The 25,073-nt window shown below is 42.5% G+C and overlaps 1 protein-coding gene across 1 annotated transcript; it reads left to right on the top strand.

Moving 5' to 3' along the window:
- On the top strand, positions 1 to 22,038 carry LOC110076953 (tumor necrosis factor receptor superfamily member 1A). Its single transcript, XM_020789562.3, has 10 exons — positions 1 to 207; positions 8,297 to 8,495; positions 12,309 to 12,437; positions 13,086 to 13,232; positions 15,976 to 16,060; positions 16,887 to 16,957; positions 17,548 to 17,670; positions 18,004 to 18,041; positions 18,773 to 18,890; positions 19,468 to 22,038. Exons 1-10 carry the CDS (start codon positions 169 to 171, stop codon positions 19,734 to 19,736), a joined length of 1,218 nt encoding a protein of 405 aa, XP_020645221.3. The 5' UTR covers positions 1 to 168; the 3' UTR covers positions 19,737 to 22,038.
- Positions 22,039 to 25,073: the final 3,035 nt, after the last annotated feature.

The raw sequence follows: 25,073 nt of genomic DNA, 5'->3' as shown, positions 1-25,073 counted from the left end.
GGGAATCCATGTCTCCACCCTTTCCCTCGGATTTTCTTGTGTGTTTTTTTTTCAAGCTTCCTGCTCTATAGGGAACTTGGATTGCGAGACCAGAAAGTTTCAATATCTTAGCGAGTGACGCACGACAAGGCCTAGCCTACAGATGTAAGGGGACAAGCTGGCCTCGTTATGGCCCCACTGGGGCTGGTCCCAGTTTTCCTGGCTGTGGTAAGTGAGGAGAACCCCGAGGGGAGCGGAGCGGGCTGGGAGCAGAGGAGGGCGGGAGCCGCTCTCCTGAGCTGTATTGTATGTCTCGCATTTTTTGTGGGGGTTGAGGGAGAACCAGTCGAAGCAAGGAACGCCAGAAGTGCCTTTTTGTTTTTGCTCCTGGCCCTCAACGAGGACGGAGTTCCATGTCGATGCGGGTCGACTGCTCCCTTTTCTGGAGGCTCGGAAGCCAACGCCGCCGCGCACTCCTTGGAGTTGCTTCCGGTAGAAAAAACAGACAAGACAAGCATAAAAACCCTGATTCGGTTTTGGGCCTGCGGTGTAGTTGTGGTGTGGGTGCTCTCTCGTGTGCGTGGGCATTGGGCCAGAACTTGGGAAAGCATGGCGTGGTTTCTTTCCTTTTTCTTTTTTTGGTACTACCAGAAACTTCCATGCTAACTGGGAATGGCGGGTGGTTGTTTTTTTTCTTTCTTAACAAGATAAATGTTTCCAAGTTCTGGGATGTTCTTGTTTGCCTTGAGATGACACTGAGCCCTTGGGGGGGATTGTTAGGCGAACTCCTCCCTGCCACTACTTCGTAATTCTTCCTCAGAATTTCAGTTATGGTGAGTTGGCAGCACATATACTCTTTACTTGTCAACGGGGCTGAGAAACTGTGGTTCTGCAGATATTGTTGGGTTGCCACTCTCGTAGATGCCAGGCAGCATGAATATGGCCAGGGATGATGGGATCTGTAGTTTAACAGCATCTGGAGGTGGACAGGTTCATTATCCCAGACTATTGCTTTGAGATGTACTAATAAAACAATAAACTAAAGGGAAATCCCCTGGAATCTGTCCAGCATAGAGGTCAACAGCTGGTGAACTCTGGGCTAAATTTAGCCTTCTGGGGGATGATTGCATAGGATATATTGAACTGCTGTCAATTCCAGAGGGAAAGTTGGCGTGGTCATAGTTACCATTGGTAACAATGGACTGTGACAGCAGACCTATTAACTCAAACTAGGTTTCAAAAGTGGCCCCAAAGAGCCTGTATAGGATTATATGTTGTTTTTAATGCTGGTAGGTTACCAACCCCCAAATGGTTCACCAAAATGTGTAGCTGTAACAACTAATGTTACTCATTATCCAGAATCTTGACACTGATGCTTAAAATTAATGAATATCACATTTGCTTTGAACATGTGTCTTCTAAGTTATCGGCTGAAAGAAATCAGTTACTGGTCAGATCTAATGTCCCTAGCCTCGCTCTTGACCATTGTATTTCACAGAAGAAAGAAACTGAACTGTGCAAAATGAGCCAGAATCCTGTTGCCAGTTTAGACTTGGGTGAGGGAAGGCTTACTGATATAGGCAGGAAATTGTTGTTGTTAATAAGCTGCTGGCTGCATCCCTGGACATATATTTGACATTTGCCTTACACAACCGTTCATTGGCAGTAGGATTCTAGCCATGATGTTCTAAGGTAGTAGTAGGCAAAGTAAGTGCAAAAGAATAAGGCCCTGATGCTCTGAACCTACATTCCACATTGAGCATCCCAGGTTTTTATGTCACACACTCACATATTCAAGAGACTGACAAAATTGAAGGGGAACATTTTCCTTTCAGTTCTGCCGACATGCTGAGAGTGCAAATGTATTGACAGTTAATATGAGAAATGCTCCAGGAGTGGGATTGTCTGATTCTCATTATTTTTGGACAAAAATCTGTGTGAATCAACCTTCAGTTTTTCCCCCACAATCCATAATTTGTTTCTCTGACACTGGGGCTTCTATTATTTTGCAGTGAAATGCATTCACATTGGTTTAGATGGTGTGATCGCTTGAGCTAATGCGGATGGGTTTGTAGCCATTGTATTTAAAGCCATGCCAGCCTGCTATAGCAGCAATGAGAGAGGGATGGTAGCGAAGAATCGTCTCCTCGCTACTCTAGGTGTCAGGGTCTGGTTTTACTTTCCCTTCCCCTTCAGTTTTTTCCTTTTCCTTTTTTCATTTTAAAGGCTTTCAAAACAAGGTCTGGGGCATCTAGGTGACCAAAGGAGGGGGAAGGGCAAGGAATCAGTTAACAATAGCTCTGGCTGGCTGTAGCATATCTACCTTAAGCTGGAAACAAGGGTAAATTGAAAACTGTCTCTCTGATGATTCCTCTCTCTCCCCCCGCCCTCGTGAGTTACTGGCTGACCCAGTGCTAGGAAAGCAAGCTTTTAGAAAGGAAAAAATGGAAGGGAAGAGGGAAACAAGCAGACCCAGGCACCAGGTTTGTTTGGGGGGGGACTTAAATGTTTAACAAGCTGTAAACAAGGCTGATTTCCATCCCTCTCTGTGCTGAAGCAAATTAACCCAGGGAAATCCAACTTACTGAGTGTGACTTCACAGTGGATTCTTTCATATTTTCCCTGCTGTGTAGCAGGTCCTTTGGAATACAGTGGTGCCTCGCATTATGACATTAATTCGTTCCAGCGAAATCGCTGTAGAACGAAAACGTCGTAAAGCGAAAATAAAAAAGCCAAAACCTGGTTAATGTGTTCCGATTGGCTAAGAACTCACCGTCCAGTGAAGATCCTCCATAGGGGCAGCCATTTTCAGGTGCCTGTGCAGCGAAAAATGGCTCCTAAACACAGCGGGGAGCCACTTTGAGCACCCGGTGGCCATTTTGAAAACCCAACGATCAGCTGTTTTGATTGTCGGGAAGTGAAAATCGGTTCCCGAAACAGGGAACCGATCATCGCACAGCAAAATTCCCCCATTCAAAACGTCGTTTTGCGATCACAAAAAACTCGTCGTAATGCGGATTCGTTGTTAAATGGAGCGCCCATCTTGCGAGGCACCACTGTATACAGGAGAGCAATGTCTATACAATTTCTCTGAATCCCATCTGCTTAGTGAAAGCTTTGGGTTTAATAGGACTAATTGCCCTTAAAGTGAAGACACTCTGCTGGACTTATGGACATACAAGGTGGGGTGTAAGCACCAGTCTTTATTCTTATGGCTATATTTTGGCTACCTGTCACTGGCATGAGACATTGTAGAGGAAAGTAGCTTGAGTATATTGAAAGCTTTGAAATAGATAGAACACAATGGTATCTGACAGAGGACAATGTAGTGAACATAAGTGTGTGTGATCTGGGGTGGTCGCAGCTGATTGTGTGATGCAGAGCCCCAGTTCCTTATTTTTAGTGTTCATTTTGGCTTATTGTGTATTATCGTGCTTTGTGCAAAATAATACAGTACTTTTGACAAGGGGAAACTATTGTTTATTTTGAAGGAGCCTGGCGCCTGATCACAGAGACATCAAACTTCTCTAAACTGAGATTGATGTGCAACAGGGGCACATATGTTTTATTGCATGGACTGCTGTGCTGTCTAGGTGTTTTTGAACTACAAGGCCCATAGGCCCTCACCACTGACAATTTTGGCTGGGGCTAGTGGGAATTTATAAATCAAAATCCTCTGGAGAGCCACTTTTTCCCATTCTTCTTTCTAAGTCTTTCCTTTGATTTTTGACTGAGCTCCCTTTCATGCCAATGCCTTTTATCTCATAGGATTGAGAGAGGAAAAAGAGAGCCATGATTGTCTCCTTGACCTCCCCTTGACTAGTGAAAAAGTGAGATATACAATGCTCAGTAATGGGTCATTACTGAACAAATAAATGTTAAAAAGCGTATATACTTCCCCTATAGCACTTAAAGCACACTCTGGGAGGCTTACAATTTAATTATGCAGGCTCCACATTGCTCCTGCAGCAAGCGGGTAGTCAAGTTACCAGTCTTGGAAGGCTGAGTGAACTTTGAGCCAGCTACCTGGGATTGAAACCAAGTGATGAGTTGAGGTTTGGCTGCAGTACTGCAGTTTAGCCACTGTGCCACAAGGCTCATGTTTTATGAAGCATCCATGATGTCTTGATCAGTCTTTGATACTGGTCACCTGGCTTGTTCTTCCATAGTGGATTTTTCTCTAATAGTCACCAGTAGATTGAATCAGAACTTTTAACTTGTGGGAATAATAATGATGATAATGGTAGTACAAATAAGAAGAATGTGCTGTCAAGTCAGTTCTGACCCATGGCCACCCTTCTCAGGGATCTCTAGGTATAGAGTGCTCAGAAGTGGTTTATCAGTCCCTTCTTCTAGGGTCATCCTGGGACCGTGCAGCTTGCTCAAGGCCACACAGGCTGGCTGTTTTCCTGGAAGACATGGGGTTGGCGATGATCACACTTCCAGCCTGTGGCTCTGAAGGTTATTTGCTTAACTCAGTTGTTTGCCAACACTGCAGACGTAATTGGTTACTTCCCTGTTATATATTCTAAGATAATGGATCTCCTAGCAGAACTGGAGCTTTCCTCCTGTTGCAAAAGACAGATTTCATATGTGGGGTGAGGTTAAATTCAGTGAGGTCCATGGTGAGAGAAAAGATGAAAGCTTCTCTCCCCTATTCTTCTGTCTGGCTCAGCACTTTCAGTTGCAAGTTTCATTAAAAGAAAAACAATGACCGGGGGCAAATCAGCTGACAAACATCCTGTCTTGTTTGACCCTTTGTTAAAAACAATCTTGTACTCAGAGAGTGCTTATCAATGGCTCCTTCTCAAACTGGGGGGGGGGGACAAGTTCGGTACCACAAGACCCAGGATTGGGCCCAGTGGTCTTCTACATTTTTATTAATGATTTGGATGAGGGAGTGCAAGGAACACTTATCCAACCTGAAGACTGCACAAAATTGGGTGGAATAGCTAATACCCTGGGAGACAGAAACAAAATTCAGAAATATCATTATGGGCTTGAGCACTGGGTGGAAAACAGCAGAATGAAATTTAACAGGGATAAGTGTAAAGTTCTGTACTTAAGGGGGGGAATGCAAAGTTACAAGATAGGGGACACTTGGCTCAGTAACACTACAAGTGACATGAAGTATAGTTTCCAGATCCTGAGAAGTACTATTTCCCCCCTATTTGGCACTGGTTAGGCCTCATCTATAAGAACTGTGCCCAATTCTGGACACCACATTTTAAGAAGGATGCAGACAATTTGGAACAAGTTCAGAGAAGGGCAACAATATCAGGGGACTTGAAACCAAGCCCTGTGAGGAATGAGTGAAAGAACTGGGAAATCCAGCCCTGTTGGTTCTTCTGGACCTCTCAGTGGTGGTCAGTAGTTTGTATGAGTGGGTTTCATTGCGTTTTTTTTTTAATCGTTGGTACCCAGAAGGTTGTTCTTGGGACCATTAGTGCTCCTTTCGACCAATGACCAACAAGATTGTGATTGGCCTCTTCAACATCTATCTGTAACTGCTAGGTGAAAGCTGCTGGGGACTTGGGCTGTGAAGTCATTAGTAAAGGTCAAGGTTCCCCTTGACATTTAATCCAGTCCTGTCCGACTCTAGGGCACTGTGCTCATCCTCATTTCCAAGCCATAGAGCCAATGTTCGTCTGTAGACAGTTTCCATGGTCATGTGGCCAGCGCGACTAGACATGGAATGGCATTACCTTTCCACCAAGGTGGTGCCTATTTGTCTACTTCATTTTTATATGCTTTCGAACTGCTAGGTTGGCCGGAGCTGGGACAAGTGACGGGAGCTCACTCCGTTGCATGGATTCGATCTTACGACTGCTGGTCTTCCAACCTTGCAGCACAGAGGCTTCTGCGGTTTAACCCACAGCGCCGCCACGTCCCCCGAAGTCATTAGTAGGGTGATGCTAATAGCTGTACTTTAAATTTTCATCCGATCCTAGAGAGGTAGTAGAAGTATTAAACTATTGTTTGCTAGATGCAAGGTCTTGGGTAAAATAAAACAATCTAAAACATATTCTTGACAAAGCAGACGTACTATATGTAGGTGAAGTACCTGGATCTGAAATAGCAGGTTTGTTGTTCGGAGCGCTCCTGATCTGGTGCTCTTGTTAAATGTCCAGTTGTTGTTGGTTCACCTGTTGTGCGTATCCCCCTAGCTACTGCCACATGAAACTGCTGTAAAATGCTTAATGTGGGGCAGCCCATAAAAATATGTGGAAAATGAGACAGGTAGGTTACTGCTTGGAGCAAATTGTTTTGACCATATCTATTTAAGTGGAATTATATTGGCTACTGTTTTGTTTTCAGACTCAAGTCAGAGTACTATTCCTAGTTCCTTAAAGTCCTGAATGATCTGGGTATCTTAGAGACTGCCTTCTTCCATCTGTTCATCTTGTGCGCTCTAATCATAAGCAGAACACTGGTTCAGATCCTGCAGCTTCATGTGGAACCACATGTGAGATTTTTGAATTTTCTGGCTACAAATGCCACAGTTCTTTTACCTCCCTCACAGACACCTTGTAGACACTTCAATGTGCTGCACCTAGAAGAAATTGGAAGGCTTTGAGGCTAGGCCTGGCTCCACCTAAGCTTTCTGCTCGGGGAAAAAAAAAGCTCGCAGCTTGCATGGGGCAGGAACAGGAAAATGTGAGAGCTAGGCCTAGCTAAGCCTCAAAGCCTTCCTATTTATACCTTTCTGCTAGGGATATCACATTTAGGTGTCTGTTTGTAAGACAGGTAGAAATCCCACAATGGAAAATAATGGTATGTGGCCAAGCGATCAAAACAATTTCACTCTAAGGTTTAGCACCACTGAGTAAAACATTTTGACAAAGATTCTCCTCATCTTGAACTGTAAGATTTGTCGGAAGCGTGTTAGAATAGCTTCATAAAAACGTGTTTGGCTAAACCTTTAATGGCACATGAGTGTATTTTTATCTATTATGATTCGAATTCTTTTATAAACTTGTTTTTAGTTGCTTTTTAGGTTTTAAAGAGTACTTTAAACATTGCTAACTTTGCTTGCTGCCTTGAATTTCATTCCAGTGAAATATGTAGGATACAGATTTTAAGAATAAAATAAAATCTCAGTTTGCAGTTCTGTCTCTATTTCTGAATGAATGCTCACAATTAAAACCATTAAGAAGAATGTCCTTCAGAGTTAGAGGTAGGCTAAGCACCGTGGAGTTGTGACATTCTGTTTTATGCTTTTGCCACAAGTATATAACTTAATCGGTGTTCCTGTGGTTTTGATCTTGCAAATATTGGATTTATTGCTTTATGTCTGTTCTACCATACAGTCTCATAGATTAACTAATGCTTGGAAATGTTTTTTCATGACAACTTCGGAATTCCCAGCCAGATTAGCCAATAATTCGGGAAACAGTTACAGTGGTGCCTCGCTTAGCGATATTAATCCGTGCAGCAAAAATCGCTGCAAAGCGATAACATTGCTAAGCGATTTTAAAAAGCCCATAGAAACGCATTAGAACGCATTTAATGCGTTCCTATGGGCTTAAAAACTAACCTTATGTGAAAATCCTCCATTGCAGCAGCCATTTTCGTTGCCTGTAAAGCGAGGCAAAATAGCGGGTGGCCATTTTTTCCCTGGCGGCCATTTTGGAACTGCCGATCAGCTGGCCGAAAATGGGGGCTTTGCGACGATTGCTTCCCTGCGATCATCGCAAAGCGAATTTTCCCCATAGGAAACATTGCAAAGCGATCGCTTTTGCGATCGCAAAAACAGCGTCGCTAAGCGATTTCGTCGCTCAACAGAGCGATCGCTAAGCGAGGCACCACTGTATTAAGAAAAAGTCACTTCCCTAAGCTCTGATTCTACAGTTGTAGAAAGTTTGAACAAATGTTGGTTCCATTACAATGGAGAAATGCTCTAGCTTTGGTTAGTATATCTTTATTGGCTCACATACTGACTGAACAGCAAGAAGGTGAATTCAGAGTGTGCCAAGATGTGGCGTATGGTGGCACCTAAATGCTAATTGCTGACAGTGCTGTCAATAAGAGGAAACTCTTCTACTTCTATATGGAAGATGCAGAATCTTGCACAATTCAGAACATATATATAGGAAATAAATGAAATCTCCAGTGTAACTACTCACATGTTGCCCGTCCTTCCTCTGTACCCTGTTGGAACTGCATAGCCATAATCAATCTGAATAACTCTTTGATTGTCCATTGAATAGTCTACAGTTTTGAAAGCACTGACACTTTTTTGTTGCTTTATTGGTTCAGCTGAGATTCCTCCTTGATGATAAGCAGGGTTTTTTCACAGGACTGTTTTGCTTTACAGGTAGAATTAAGCCTGATTCAAATGAAAGCTGGTGACGCCTTAGGGACTGTCCTCATCCCAGATAATGTACAAAGGACAGTCTCAGACAAACGGGCCTCGCTCCACTCCAGTGCAAGAGGAAGGAGGGAGTTGGTGACATGCTCGATAGGAGAGTATCTTCACCCAAATGGGAGCCACTGTTGTATGAAATGCCACAAAGGTATGATCAGACTTAATACAGTGTAATGCATGTTTGTTCCACTTCTGGTTCCACATTTTCACTGCTGAAAGTTTTCAAATATATATTGTATTTTTTCTTTTTTCTTTAATTTTTTTTTACTGCAACTTAAGTTTGGCTTTAGAACAGTAGAAAGCTACAGCTTTTCCAGGGGTAGGGAAAGAATATATGAATATTATTGTGACTGGTTGTCCTTACCTAGAGGAGAAAGAAGAATGATCTTTCTGCAAGAACAATGCCCTTTCACCGTTCATTCCGTGAAAGAGAATCTGACTAGGAAACAAGATAAATATAAAACTCTATATGTTGTTGTTAAGTTGTTTAGTCGTGTCCGACTTCATGACCCCATGGACCAGAGCATGCCAGGCCCTCCTGTCTTCCAATGCCCCCCAGAGTTGGGTCAAATTCATGTTGGTTGTTTTGATGACGCTGTCCAACCATCTCATCCTCTGTCGTCCCCTTCTCCTCTTGCCCTCACACTTTCCCAACATCAGGGTCTTTTCTAGGGAGTCTTCACTTCTCATGAGATGGCCAAAGTATTGGAGCCTCAGCTTCAGGATCTATCCTTCCAGTGAGCACTCATGCTTGATTTCCTTAAGAACAGATAGGTTTGTTCTCCTTGCAGTCCAGGGGACTCTCAAGAGCCTCCTCCAGCACCATAATTCAAAAGCATCAATTCTTCAGCGGTCAGCCTTCTTTATGGTCCAGCTCTCACTTCCATACATCGTTGCTGGAAAAACCATAGCTTTGACTATGTGGACTTTTGTTGGCAAGGTGATGTCTCTGCTTTTTAAGAAGTTGTCTAGGTTTGTCATCACTGTCCTCCCAAAAAGCAGGCGTCTTTTGATTTCGTGGCTGCTGTCACCATTTCCAGTGATCATGGAGCCAAGGAAAGTAAAATCTCTCACTGCCTCCATATCTTCCCCTTCTATTTGCCAGGAGGTGATGGGACCAGTGGCCATGAGCTTAGTTTTTTTTTATGTTTAGCTTCAGGCCATTTTTTGGTCTCATTAAGAGGTTCTTTAATTCCTCCTCTCTTTCTGCCATCAGAGTAGTATCATCTGCATATCTGAGGTTCTTGATATTTCTTCTGACCATTTTTTGTGCTCTCCTCTTTCATCCTCATTAAGAGGTTCTTTAATTCCTCCTCACTTTCTGCCATCAGAGTAGTATCATCTGCATATCTGAGGTTCTTGATATTTCTTCTGGCAATCTTAATTCCGGCTTGGGTCTCGGGTTCCTCTGCCCCTTCAAAATCCAGCTTGTACTTCTGGGAGTTCTCAGTCCACATACTGCTGAAGCCTGCCTTGTAGGATTTTGAGCATAATCTAGCTAGCGTGTGAAATGAGTGCAATTGTATGGTAGTTGGAGCATTCTTTGGCACTGCCCTTCTTTGGGATTGGGATGTAGACTGATCTTTTCCAATCCTCTGGATTTTCCAAACTTGCTGGCATATTGAGTGTAGCACCTTAATAGCGCCATCTTTTAAGATTTTAAATAATTCAACTGGAATGCCATCACCTCCACTGGCCTTGTTGTTGGCCAGGCTTTCTGAGGCCCACTTGCCTTCACTGTCCAGGATGTCTGGCTCCAGGTCAGCAACCACACCATCTGGGTTGTCTGGGACATCCAGATCTTTCTGGTATAATTCCTCAGTGTTTTCTTGCCACTTCTTCTTGATGTCTTCTGGTCTGTGAGGTCCCTATCATTTTTGTCCTTTATCATGTCCATCTTTGCACAAAATGTTCCTTTAATATCTCTAATTATCTTGAACAGATCTCTGGTTTTTCCCTTTCTATTATTTTTCTCTATTTCTTTGCACTGTTCATTTAAGAAGGCCCTCTTGTCTCTCCGTGCTATTATTTGGAAATCTGCATTCAATTTTCTGTAACTTTCCCTGTCTCCCTTGCATTTTGTTTCCCTTCTCTGCTATTTGTAAGGCCTCGCTGGGCAGCCACTTTGCTTTCTTGCATTTCCTTTTCTTTGGGATGTTTTTTGTTGCTGCCTCCTGTACAATGTTACGAACCTCCATCCATAGATCTTCAGGCACTCTGTCCACCAAATCTAGTTCCTTAAATCTGTTCTTCATTTCCACTGTGTATTCATAAGGGATTTGGTTTAGATTATAGGGACGTGGTGGCGCTGCGGAGGGACATGGTGGTTCTGCGGGCTAAACCGCAGAAGCCTGTGCTGCAGGGTCAGACGACCAAGCAGTCATAAGATCGAATCCACGCGACGGAGTGAGCTCCCGTCACTTTGTCCCAGCTCCCGCCAACCTAGCGGTTCGAAAGCATGCAAATGCAAGTAGATAAATAGGGACCACCTCGGTGGGAAGGTAACAGCGTTCCGTGTCTACGTCGCACTGGCCATGTGACCACGGAAGATTGTCTTCGGACAAAACGCTGGCTCTATGGCTTGGAAACGGGGATGAGCACCGCCCCCTAGAGTCGGACACAACTGGACAAAAATTGTCAAGGGGAACCTTTACCTTTAACCTTTACCTTCTATCTGACTAGCCCAGTGGTTTTTCCTACTTTCCTCAGTTTAAGCTTGAGTTTTGCTGTAAGAAGCTGATTATCAGAGCCACAGTCTGACTGTTTCTGCTGACTGTATAGAGCTTCTCCATCTTTGGTTGCAGAGAACATAATCAGTCTAATTTCGGTATTGCCCATCTGGTGATGTCCATGTGTAGAGTCGCCCCTTGTGTTGTTGGCAAAGAGTGTTTGTGATGACCAGCTTGTTCTCTTGACAAAACTCTATTAGCCTTTGCCCTGCTTCGTTTTGAACTCCAAGGCCAAACGTACCTATTGTTCCTTTTATCACTTGACTCCCTACTTTAGCATTCCAGTCCCCTATAATGACAAGAACATCTTTCTTTAGTGTCAGTTCTAGAAGGTGTTGTAAGTCTTCAGAGAATTGGTAAATTTCAGCCTCGTCAGCATTGGTGGTTGGTGCATAAACATGGATTACTGTGATGTTGAAAGGTCTGCCTTGGATTTGTATTGAAATCATTCTCTCATTTTTGAGATTGTATCCCAGTACAGCTTTTCCCACTTTTTTGTTGACTATGAGGGCTACTCCATTTCTTCTACAGGATTCTTGCCCAAAATAAAACTGTATATATTGTACATTAAGTCTGGTTCATGCTTTCCCATCAATAATATACGGGTTGAATTCTTTGGCTGTTTGAAACTTTGAGCAAGGAGGTGCTGAACTATTCTCCAGTCAGAGGCAAACATCAGAGCATATGTAATACTGATACTTGAATGCATGGGTAGCAGCTACTGCCTCTGTCCCTTTGTCTTCTCAGAGAATTCCTAATTGAATGGAAGAAGACACTGTTTGTTTACATATTTTCTTCATCCTTGGCAAAATAATTGGCTTGCTTTCTTCTCCTGTTATCATGGTTGCTCAGAGCACCTTTCTTATCTATATGTTCAAAGAATATGCCCTTTCAGAACACAGAATGATTTAGGAACTATAGCTTAGAGATCACAGTTAGTACCAAGTGTGGCAGCAAGCAAGAGCTTTCCTGCCTACCTCCTTTGCTCACTGCTTTCCTCGAGGCGGCTGGGTTTTGTGTGTGCATGAACAGTGCCAGTGTAACAACAACCCCCAAAAGCATGCAAAAGTTGTAACTGGAACAGAGAGTCCTCTTGAAAGCGGCAGCATGCCTCGTGTGCCCTTTTAATTATTTATATGCTTGGTTAGAGTTTGCCCTGGGGTTTGAAAGGGTGAAGACCACCACCCCACCTTTCATTTTTTATTTTGAATTGTAGTTTCTTTATTTTGTAGGAACATACGTGGCAGAACACTGTTCAGGGCAAGATAAGGCAACCAAGTGTGCAGTGTGCCGCCCAAATGCCTTCATGTCCATAGAAAATTATTCTGATAAGTGCTTTGGATGTGGACGCTGCCGGTCAAGTAAGTCTTTTCTTCTTATATGTTCAGTTCAAGTTTATTGTATTAGCTAAAAGCCGTCACAATTGTTTAAAATACAGATATGGTCAATTAAGATCATGATAAAACCAGACATATAAAATAATAAGAGACCCCTCATATCTGAGAATCTCCTACACAATTGATCGCAATGGCTTTCAGAAAATTAGCCCGAATGTTTCTGGCCGCTTTTGCGAATAGCGCTGTTCTATATGTAACATAAGGGTCACAATCCAAGAGCATGATTATAATGAAAGATACCGATGGTTTTGAACTTTTTATTTGGACGGAGTATTCAGTTAATAGGGCTAAAATGATGAGGGGTATTTAATCACACAATCTTATAACAAACATTACAGGAGGCTCTTTATGTAAAGTCCTCTTGGGAGCATCAAATGCATTTTCATATGTTAATTCCAAAGCAGTTTAATTGTATAATCTTTGTTTTACATCGCAAAAATGTAATATACAAAGACAGGTAACTCTCATTCAAAAGATTCTGTTTTATGGCCTGCCATTGAAAGCTGCATGAGATAGGGATTAATTTCTGTTTGCACTTGGACAGCTTTATACTATATTGCCAAGTATAAACTATGCAGTATTAATCAATTGACCCCTCTCTTCCTGGTCTAGGCTTTGGACAGATAACAATATCCAGCTGTACTCCTGAGCGCGACACCGTTTGTGGCTGTGGAGAAAATCAGTACCAGACTTCAGACAAACCTGAGTTCTTTTGCAAGAAATGCAGTCGCTGTCAAAATGGAACAATCAGGCAAGATTGTGAGTACACCCAGAACAGAATTGGTTTCTTTCCAATGGGACTTCCCAGCCCCCAGGCCACATCGCTTTCATTTTGTACGCGGAACCTCTGCTCTGTACTGATGCAACATGTTTATGCAATCTCTTTGTGTTCTGGCAAAATGTACAGTGGTGCCTCACATAGCGAGGTTAATCCGTTCCGGATTAACCTTCGCTATAGCGAAACATCGCTGAACGGGACAGGGAAAGCCATTGGAACGCATTAAACATCGTTTAATGCGTTCCAAAAGGCTCCTATACTCACCGTTCAGCGAGGTTTCCTATGGCCGGCAGCCATTTTCGCGCTCTCGTTAAGCGAGGGGAGGGCGCGAAAACGCTGCGCGCAGCCATTTTGGGGCTTCCGGCGGCCAATTTGTCAGCCAAACAGCTGATCGTCGGAGCTTCGTTTTGCGAAGATCGGTAAGTGAAACGCTTACCGATCTTCGCAAAGCGAATTTCTCCCTATCTAAAGCTCGTTGAGCGATCGCATTAGCGATCCAAAAGAACGAATCGCTGTGCGATTTTGTCGTTATACGGTGCGCTCGTTAAGCGAGGCACCACTGTATATCCTTTAATCTGTATTTTCACTTTATTTTTCCTATTACATTGCTTCTCTCTCATTTTAACTCATTATTCCTTCCACTCCATTTGTATTATTTGTTTTATACATCTGTGGTCTGTTTTTCAGTACATTAGCATTGTAGGTATAGTTGCGGCCTTGACCTCCGGTCTGATACATGTGCAGAGGTTATCTTTGCTTACTGACCTCCCTGGCAGAACAAGCTTCTTCCTCTCTTTCCCCATCTTTCTGCGACCTTTTGGACATATTAATAGGGGTCATGTTTGGGGGCCTTGCAGTTGTGCCCAAGAGTCTGTATTCCTTTGGATTTGTTTTTAGCCAGTGTGCCACTGCCTTGGAAATCCTCAGAAATAAATATGTCTAGCCAGTTGCATATTGTTTAGAAATTTCTGCCACTTAGTGACTGACGGTGGTATTGCAAGATACAAAAAGATTTTTAAATTACCCCCAAGTTACCCTAAGTTTATATTTCTTTGTTTTTTAATTAGATAAGACTTAGATACACACCACACCCCTAGTAAGTATAGTACATTTCACAGTCTTGGAGTTATGTGAGAAATAGACACAGACATTGAGGTCCATATACATTCTCTCTCTTTCTCCTCTATTAGTATGGACAATATACTGATTATATTGTAATATGTAACTATATAATTATAATTTTAAATAATATAATTATAAATAGTATATAATCATTTTATTGATATGTTAATTATATATAGAATATTAGTATATTAACATACTTTATGTAATATACAGTATATATATTACAATATAGTGTATACTAACATATATTAATAGCATAAATAATATACTAATTACAGTATAATATAGGGACTGAACTTGATGATCCATAGGGTCTCTTCCAGCTCTGGAGTTCTATGATGATGATGATGATGATGATTTAACACTGAATGACTATAAATATGCATAAAACTTTACAGAGGTGAATCCAGTTTTTCTAGAACCTAGGAATTATCACTAGCAACTAGCCAGTAACTCGTTTTGGCTCTTTGAGAAGGAGATACAAGGTGGTAAGCCATATCTGCAGGCATCCCCTCAAGCTAGCATAATAACAATTTGTGATTATTTGCACACCAATTTTTCACTCCTTGGTTCATTACTGGGGAGATTTTACAAATCTCAGCAGAGAGACTGAGTTGCTGGTTCCATTAGGTCAACAAATGACTGTCCTTCATGGAAACTAAGGACATAGTCTATGTACAGTTATGATAAGAAGCTGGATTATTCCGCAAACTCCACATTTTAATGATTTAGAGATCACACTCTTCTTATTCGCCTTTTGCAATGACTTTTCCTCTTCTTTCTTTAGATAAATCTCAGAAGTCAGGTTTTCCTGAAGAATTTCCCAAACTTCCACATAAATGAGCTACCAAGCTTCTTTCCATCTTAACAGTTCCATTCCTTTGGAGCAGTTTCCTTCCATGTTATCTTTCTTTTTATCACTGTAACCACCACCTTGTGAATGTTATCTGTCACCTGCCTAGAACATTGAACTGCTGTGTTTCCTCAGTTACTGTATTTGTGAAACAGCTCTTCAGAAACCATTGCAATATTGTGCATTCTCTTCCAGTCCTTATACTATCAGATTCATGCATTCCCTCCCCACACCTTCTTGGTGAAATAGATATGATACAGGAGATCTATAATCCGTGTCTCCCATCACTTTAAAAGTAATAATGGCCCATGAGCTCAAGATTAGATACCATTATATATGAAAGGTCCTGTTTTTCTTGATTAAAATCATAATCCTGAAACTTCCGTTTCCTTTATGAGAGAGAACATAAAGTGACTCAAATAGTGCCTACATATGTTCCCTCATGAGGCAAGTAGTAACTTCAGGAAGGGAAAATGTACATGTGCTCCATGAGTACCTATGTGCCCCCCCACAGAATGGCCTTACAGCATTCAAGGAAAGAGTTACTGTATATGCTCTTCTGCTATCACTGCAGTTCTCATTTGAGTCAGATGATCTTCAGTTGTTTTTAAACTTTCTTTTAAATCCAAAGAGATCCTGAACACAGATGCTGTATATCACATCTAGCTTGGCCGTGGGCAATGAATATTGGCATATAGTTTCCTGGTAATAATTATCTGCTTTTCTCATTTTTCTTTCCTTTGCAGGTACCAAATTTAAGGACACAATATGTGAGTGTCTCCCTGGATTCTTTCTTCGGAAAAATGAAAACAGCTGCTCCCCGTGCACCAGGTGGGGAAACTTGTTGTGTGTCTTTGTAAAACACACTTGGGCCACCTCAGTTTTTTTTTACCTCATGGTGCAGTGGTTAAACTGCAGTACTGCAGCCAAAACTCTGCTCATGAGAGCAGAGCCTGAGGTTCACTCGGCCTACCATCCTTCTGAGGGTGGTAAATTGAGTACCCAGTGTGTGTATGTGTAGAAGTCCTTCAATCTCCATAGCTAGGTTTGCTTTCCATTTTTAAAATAATGGAGCTCTTTTTCTTGCTTTGTGAGACTAGCCTGGTGTGGACTGTATGGAGCACCTTTCTAGCTGCCATTTGTTGCTGGTCCCGCTGCAGAGACAGAGACATTGTATGAGACAAATAGCAGCACTGCAGGAACTCTGTTTTCTTCCAGATCTCCTACCCTCCATCTGTGTGTTAACTGCAGCAACCCTTTCTCTTCCACCAGCTACTTCCTGTACATCTGGAAGGCCAGTTTTGTTTCCCCAGGAAGGAGTGTTTTGCTTTGTTTTCTCTTTCTCCAGCTTGCATCTAGAATGGCAGGGAGGCCATCTGGTCATAGAGGAACAGGAGGAAAATGTATGTGCACCTACGTAGAGTAGGAAGAAGAGGCCAGAGCTGGGTGTGGAGATCTCATTGAGGCAGATTTGATCTCATAATCTTGGACACTTGTATATGTGCCCTAGTAAGTTCCCAAGGCTGCACTGTGCTCACAGGTGCCATGTTGGCAACTACCAGAGTAGACAGTGAAGGTGCAGTGAAACAGGAGTGGTCTAAATACATCTAGCTTTTTTTTTCCTGTGTAACTCAATATTCCTTTTTTTGTCTCTTAGCTGCAACAGCCTTGACTGTGAACCATATTGTAAGGAACCGCTTCCGGTAATGAATCCATCAAGTTCCCAACGTGAGTTCTACAATCATTTCTCTAATACAGGGTTCTGAGGGTCCAGGTGCCATTTTTGCTTTGGACCTTTGAGGTATGGGATCCTTTGATCCCAGAAAAAAAAACATACTTAGTAGTGCCGAAAATGGAAGACACCTCCCCGGAAGCTTTAGAGGCACAATTTGGTTTCAAAATTAAACCTCGCCCTTCCCAGAGCCTCTTTAAGCAAAAACCCAACCGAACCTGCTTTTAATTTTTTTTAAGTAACTGGTTTAATAATTACCATTTTTTATGAAAAAGCCTTTTAGGGATGGAGTGGGAGTCATAGAAAGGGCAGATTGTATCCCCAGAGAATTTTGAGGTGGTGCTTTGCCATTTTCTGTTTCCCAAACATATTAGATGGAATGGTACAGCCATGGAAAGGGTCTTGCAGGGCCTTGAAGGCCATGTACAACCCATGGAACATATTTTGCCCATCCCTGTTGTAATACCGCATGTGGATTCTGGTTCTGTGTGTCACATTTTCCTCTTCTGTCTTCATTTTTCATCACACTGCTCTTGAAATCATTGTCTGATGTCATGCCTTCAATATGCTTTTTTTTTCCATACAGAAGTCATGTTTGTCCTCAGCTCATTGGTCATCATCTTTGGAGCTTGTTGTATATTCTTCCTGACAAGGAAAATTGCCAAGCAATATCGTCAGAAGAAACAGAAGCCATCTTCTGATTTATTTTGTGAGTTTAAACCTTAAGACTACCCCATGAATATCTCCGAATATCCACCAATAAATCTCTGATTTACTTATAGTAGATGTAGGTCCTTTCAAATAAGCTAAATATATTTGGAACTCCTAATCATCTTCAAAAACTCATGTTTCCTCTCTATTTGATGTATCCCTTTAGCTAAACAGATACAGGAGTCCACCTTCCTCCCAATCAGGGCCCCTGGGGGAAACCTTCTCGATTAGGTCAACAACCCAAAAGAAAAGAAAGATTATCTCATCAACAACAAACTAAGAATAGATAATTTCATTTGATTTAGTTTCCTTTGATATTTTTCACTTCCAGCTTTGACCCCGGAGTCAATGAGAGAACCTACTTCAAAGGTAACTGTCTTATTTCCCAGTACTCTTAACTTCAGCCATAGGCACTTGAGGTGAAGCATACGGGAGACCTAGGTTCTGAGATATTGATGAATGGTTTCTGTGTTTTGTTTTGTGCTCTTGGGAATCTTAGATGGATTGGCGGCTATGTTATATACTATGTCAGATAACAAGTCCATCTATCAGTGTTGTTAGCACTGACTAGGAATGGCTTCTCAGAGCATCAGGCAGATTTCCTTCGTAGCCTTATCTGGAGATACTTGATATTCCTGGTGGCCTCCCATCCAAGGACTAATCAGAGCCAACTCTCCTTAGTTTAAAAAACCAGATAAGATGGGATGTGTTCAGGGTGGGATGGTGGTTCCGATCCCACCAGCTAATCACTGAGGGGTCGACAGTACCTCCTCTCAGCCAGCCATATAGAAAGGAAATGCTGTAGTTTAGCCCAGTGGAGGGTGGTTTAGAGATTCTTTTTGCCAGTGAAGGGGGCCGGGGGGGAGGAACTGTTTGCCTTCAATATTGGAGCTAGTATGGATCAACCTGCAGCTGATCTGAACAGAGTAGGGGAAGGTGACCAAAGCCACCATTGGTCTTGTCTCCTGGAATTCTGTTCCTGTCAGGTTTTTGCAATCCCCAAATGATGACACAAAGATCGAGCAGTTATCAGTGTAGTTATGTAAATCTTATGTCCTTTTTTACATTTTATTTTATTTTATTTTTATTTTGCTGCACAGGTTGCAGACTGCACTCTTCTGGTGCCACCTCTAGAAACAAAACAGTTGACACAGTTAACCGCAAGTGTGCCTCTACCAGACTGTGTGAGATCTGCAGAAAAGAGGCAGATCCCAAATCGTGAGTGTGGCTTCATTTTAAAAAAATATTTAAGTGGGGAGAGGAAAATGAGGAGGAGTTGTTCGGGCCTTTCCCATACGAGGATGGGTACCATCTTGAAAAAAACTCGTGGTGCTGGTTGGAAGACACCTAGTTCAAACCTCACGCTGAGCTGTTACCATAGGAACCGTACGGACAGAGCCCCAAGTTTCAGGAGAAAGGGACAGATATAAGCACATCAGTCACAAGTGTGTGAACATGACACCCAGTGTGAATATTTTGCTTAGAATCATGCCCTGTGTACTTCAGAATGAATGACAACATACACTTATATATTTGAGCTATATACAGATATGAAATGCAACTTCATATTTGTTTACTGCGGTCCTAAGCATATTTATCGAAAGGTATGGTTTGGTGAATCCAATGAGTTTTAGCCTTGCTAAATCTGTACAGAATTGGAGCCCATGTACACTGATGGAAAAAAATTATGTTGCTAGGAAAAATTTTGTGCCATGTAGAGCAAATCATGGTACAGGTTGGAGAGGAAATAACATTCACAGCATAATTTGGTGTCTTCTCCATTCCTCTCCCCCAGGTCCTGAAGTTTTGTATGCTATTATGGAGCAAGTGCCACCAATCCGGTGGAAGGAATTTATACGGTACCTGGGACTGAAAGAAAATGTAGTGGAGAGAATTACTATAGAACAGCATTCCTTCAGAGAAGCACAATATGAGATGCTGAGACATTGGAGGCTGCAGGCAGGCCAAGATGCCACCGTGGAGCGCATCAGCAATGCTCTCAACCAGATGGAGCTGAATGGCTGCAGTGAGGCCATTCAAGAAGCCTTGGCAAACCAACACTAGATATTTTGTCTTCTTGCTTCTTTTCAAGCAAAACCGGTTCACACATGCATGTTCATTTCTTGGTGGCATCATTGTTTTGGTGCTTTGCGTGAGTCAGAGTTGTTACAACAGTATCAAAGTTCTGTTCATGGTGCAAGTTACCACTAGCATTTCAGCTCACCCATCATCAGGTGCTGAAGACATAATAAACAGCGGACACATCGTAAGAGATTTGTAACTAGAGGAAGGTGTCACTCCATTCCCTCTGACAAATGTATATCTAAAAACAGTTTTTGCCACAGTTAAGCCCAGTTTCTCCTCCTGGAATTTGATTTTGGCCCCTCTCTTTGGCCATTCATCATTGCCATCTTGTTTTTAAAACTTTGGAGAGACTGAAAGCAGATAATTTCATCAAATGCCTTGCTTTATAAGAGATGTCTCTGAAATGAGTAATGTTTTCCAATTCACTTTTTTTTTAGGCTGCACTATGAGACCCATCTTTTTAAATACTTATATGTTTTTACGTCCTTCCTTCCCTCTCTCCCTGTTTTTTCTGCTTCTCACTCACCTTCTTATGGCATAACTACAATGCAGAGATGGCTAGTTCCCCAAGTACAGTATTCTTTCTCCCTGTGGATCAGGATTGCTCTTCTATTCGAAGAGCAGATCACCAGTAGACTTTTAGTTTTTCACCTTTAATTTGGTACAATTCTTTTTTCCTCCTTGGAGAAAGACATTATAGTTCAACTCATGTAAACAATAATAATTGTTTGCCATCAAATCATACTGTAGCACCGGTATACAGGTGTAAACATGCGCTCACTGTAAACCTGCAGCAGGGAATATTTTTTAGCTACAATTCAAATTCCAGTTTGGATGTTTGTGTTCTAGAAGTGGGTGGAGGCCAAGGGCATGAAGCAAGATCAAAGGAAAGTGGATTGAACCATGTGTAAATCGCACCAATTTGTTCATATGCAACAGCTGTCAAGCATGCAAAGCACATCTGTTTTCTCCTTGTCTTCTCGGCTTTCCACTGGGCAGACCTGAGCTTCTGGTCCATACAGAGACTCTGTTTTTCCTCTCTTGTCTCTCACTTTCTTCTTTCTATGTTTTAAAGCAAATAGTATGGAGTCACTTGCTACAACCCACATGTGGAACTTGAGTCACTACCTGAAAAGTATGTTTAAGGCAACAGAAACTTCAGTTTCTTGAACTGGGAAATATTTACTGGGAATCATGAGAAAATACAGCAGCCAGAGATCTCAGTGAGGTGCTACTAAGCAGCAGTATGTGGTGCCTTGCCTTACGAACGTCACTACTTACAACCAATTCGACTTATGACCAGCTCCGGCTGCAAAATTTTGCTGCTACTTGCGACCAGAGCTTCCACTTACAAACAGAAAAAGGCGGGAAATTCAGATTGCTAACTGAAGGTGGCGAAAGAGGCTGCTGCTTTGTAGCTCTTTCACCCCGGCAGTTAGAGAGTTTGCGATCGGAGGAGGCTGCCTGCTAAGGTTTGGTGCTGCTTTATGCTTTTTAAAAACTGTTCTTGGTATTTTTGCAGCGTGGTTTTCTGCTGCTGGGGGGTTATGTTTCTGTGCTGTGATGGGTCTTGGTTTTTTTTTTTGTTTTGTTTTTTGGTCCCCCCATTTCTGATGGGTCTTGGGGGTTTGGTTGCTTTTGGGTCCCCCTCCCCATTTTTGATGTGTCTTGCATGCTTCTGTTGCTTTTTGCTTTGTTCTTTTTGCATTTCTGATCTGCTCCCTTTGATTTCTGTGCATTTCCGACCTGGTCCCTTTGTTCTCTCTGCATTTCCAATCTCCTCTGTTTGTTTTCTGTGCTTTTGCAATGGGTCCTGCATGCTTCCCTTGCTTTTCTCCCCCCCTCCCCTTGGCTGGAAGGGATTAATCGCACTTCCAATGAGTCTTGCAGGTTTTTTTTTGTGATTTTTTTCTTTGTCCGGAACGGATTAATGGCGTTCCAATGCATTCCTATGGGAAATGGTGCTTCAACTTATGACCATTTCGAGTTACAACTATCATTCCGGAACGGATTATGGTCGTAAGTGGAGGCATCACTGTAAAGTGGTTTCAGTGTATATACTGTAGTCAGTGATAATAATTCAGTCAGGTTGCACTGTAAATATTGTGTATGTTTTAATACATTTGTCAGTATATCTTTGTCAAGAGGATTTATAATGGCAAACAAATTGGCAAAAAAATAGCAAAGTCTGTACTTTTATATTTTTATTACAATGCACAACTGAATTATATTTTTATTAAAATATTTTGCTGAATATTACAAATATAGGGTATAAAGGAAACCAGCTGTCATTCCCATTCTCTGTTAAAAGCCTACAAACTTAGGGAACTAAGCCTGATCACCCACATCTCATAAATTTAAACTGGTATCTTTACAATTCCCCTTCAGCCAAATCACATGAATCTTCCTTTTTACATAGTGTATAATTCCATGCTACTGAGTTGCAGGGGGATAAGGAGTTCTGGTAAATTCATTGGGGATGAAACTGAACCAGAATTCAAAGTGACGAAGGGGGAAATGTTGCCTGTGACAGGACTGAAAGGTAAGTAACTGAGAACTGGAAAGATACCAGTCAAGCAAGATGAGAAAGTCTGTGTAAAGAAGATAGACAGACACACAAACCACTGGAGTCACGGGTAGCATTTTTGCAATAAATGTGAAGCAGCATCAACCTGCTGCTTTGAGGCTGAAAACAAGGCAACAAATGTTGGGCCTTGGCCTTGCTGGATGGAGCTCAACACCTGGAACATACCATTCTGGGAAAGACCGGGGACTTTCCAAGTCAGGATATTTTTGTATAATAACAATTAGGAACTTGAACAAACTAAAATGTCCAGGAATGAGATCAGATGCAAGGCAGCACAACATAATTCCTTTGACATTTCATAGGACATCGAAGAAATAATTCAGCAGCACTTTTCCTGCAGGGATGAACAAAAATTAAACCGAAGGCAGTGTAGGAGTCTTTGTGTACTCATTCTTCTCAGATTCTGCCCCATTTACAGAGTTGCACCAGTGTTTTGTGGTGGCAGAGGAGGAAGCACTGCCGGGCGCTGAGGCAGCCGCTGGCCGGGCTGGTGCTGGGGGTGCCGAGAGAGAAAGAGAGCCAGAGAGCTGCTTCCCTGGAAAAGGCGGTGGCCATGGCAGCTGCTGTTGGCAGCTTAGAGCCGCTCTTCGAGGACTGGCTGGGAGTGAGCTTCGCTTTCAGGCATCGCATGGCGGCGGCTCGGGAGCCCGGGGGAAAGGGCCAGCAGCGTGCCTCGCTCACTGGCTCTCCCCCAAGAAGCACCTCTTGCACCCTCCATCCGGAACTGCAGCCTGCCAGCTGGCGGACAGGCGGGCTGGCTGCAGTTCCGGATGGAGGGTGTAAGAGGTGCTGTCTTGGGGGAGAGTCACTGAGCGAGGCAAGGCTTTCTTGACAGCAGAGGACACGGGGGCAGGCAAGGCAGGGGCCACAAACTATCATCCAGCAGGCCGCAAATGCCCCCCGGGCTGCATGTTTGAGACCCCTGCTCTATATGGTTTGGGTCTAAGAGGTTTACAGGATCATATCACCCCATATGAGCCTACTCAGCTTTTAAGATCTTCTGGGGAGGCCCTTCTCGCATCTCCACCACCTTCCCAAGCTCATTTGGGAAAGAGGGCCTTATCGGTTGCTCCCAGGCTTTGGAATGCAATGGTCCAGCAATCCAGATGGGGGGGGGGCTCCCTGTTTTCTTTCCATCCTCAGGCAAAGACCTTCCTTTTCAGGCAAGCTTTTAAGCAATAAGTGGGAGTCTATGACATTTAGATCTTTTTACATGTTTAAAAATGTTTTTAAAGTTGCTTCTAATATGGATTTTTTAATTTTTATTTTTATATAGCATTTAAAGTTTGTTATAATTGTACAGTTTTAATTGCTGCAAGCCACCTTTGGTCCCTTATGGGAAGAAGAGCAGCATATAAATAAATAATTAAGAAAGGAAACCAATAACCCCATTTAACTAATTCTGAATTGTAATAATGCATGTGATTGATATGAGGACAATCTACTCCATCATCCCCGATAATATATCCTTCTATGATTAGTGCTGCTGGCATGGAGGATTTGAAGAAGGACCTCAATTTGGAGGGTACGTCAGGATAAGAATGGAAGCTGGGAGTGTGACCACCAATGAGAGAGACTAATTTTGGCAGAGAGGAAAAAGTGGGAAAAGAACCATCAGTAGTGGAAGACCATTTGATGGCTGGAGAAGAGGAAGAATTGAAGAGGAGGAGGAAATAAAAGGAGAAAGGGGAGTTTACTGCATTCGGGTAGTTCCTCTATCACTCAGCCACCAGCCTGGCACTGGTGCCTTCAAACACTTCAGTCTACTCAGATCTGGCAGTGTTTCAAGGGAGTCCAAAAACCCACCAAGCTAGCTGCTTAGGATCCCTACACCCACCTTGCAAGATAGAGCTGCCACGAGACCAACAAGAGTACCAAACCCCTTGCTACCTGGTCAAGACAAGACCTAGTTTAGCACAAGCCCTTTGAGGCAACTCCCCCCCGACAATTAGTTGAAGTGATTTTTATGTTTTATTACAGTCAAAAGACAAAAGGTTTCAAAAAGCATTTGGAGCAAAAATTCAGCTGAGACCAAGCTAAGGCATTCAAGAGAACACATCAGAAAATAATAAAGCTGAGCTAATTTACCTAATACTGTACTCATGTATTATCATAGAGCCTATCGTAGTTCTGAAGCATACACGGAGTGCATCCGTCATAGGACAGCAACTTACTGTAGCATTTCCTGAGAGGTAAGCTATCCCAACTACTGAACCCTCTTTTATTAGGCTTTGAGTTCCTGGGAAAGTTAATGAAAGCAAGAACACTTTCTGCACGGCTCCCTTCACAGAGCGGAAGTCATTTCCCAGTTAGCACTGTCTTCAGGAAGGCGCTGACTTGGCCATGAAGGCTCTCCCAGAAGAGATAAGCTGCAGATGTTACCCTCTTTTTTGTTTCAAGGCACACATTGACTGCCCAACTCTCAGCCAACTTTTCCGAGGCATTCACAGAGAAGTTTAAATTCCCAAGATGGATTCCATGTTCCCCAATGTCTTAATTTCTTCACAGTAACTATAAAACACAGATAATTAACTATTGCTATTACCAGTTATTAAACTTTATAGGCAAAATCTTAGTTATTGCTATAAAACTTTGCATTCACCTAAATTATTTATCAATTTCTCAGTGGTATATGTCCCGCCACTGTTTTGTGACAATCCCATTGATGGTTTAGGTATTTGGCTGTAGAGCCAGAAGTTGGGAGTTTGATTCCCCACTGTGCCTGCTTG

This window comes from Pogona vitticeps, chromosome 2 (genome assembly GCF_051106095.1).
Source record: "Pogona vitticeps strain Pit_001003342236 chromosome 2, PviZW2.1, whole genome shotgun sequence".
NCBI classification, from domain to species: domain Eukaryota; kingdom Metazoa; phylum Chordata; class Lepidosauria; order Squamata; family Agamidae; genus Pogona; species Pogona vitticeps.
The sequence above is the reverse complement of the archived record's forward strand: the minus strand, read 5'-3'. Positions and strand labels throughout refer to the sequence as shown.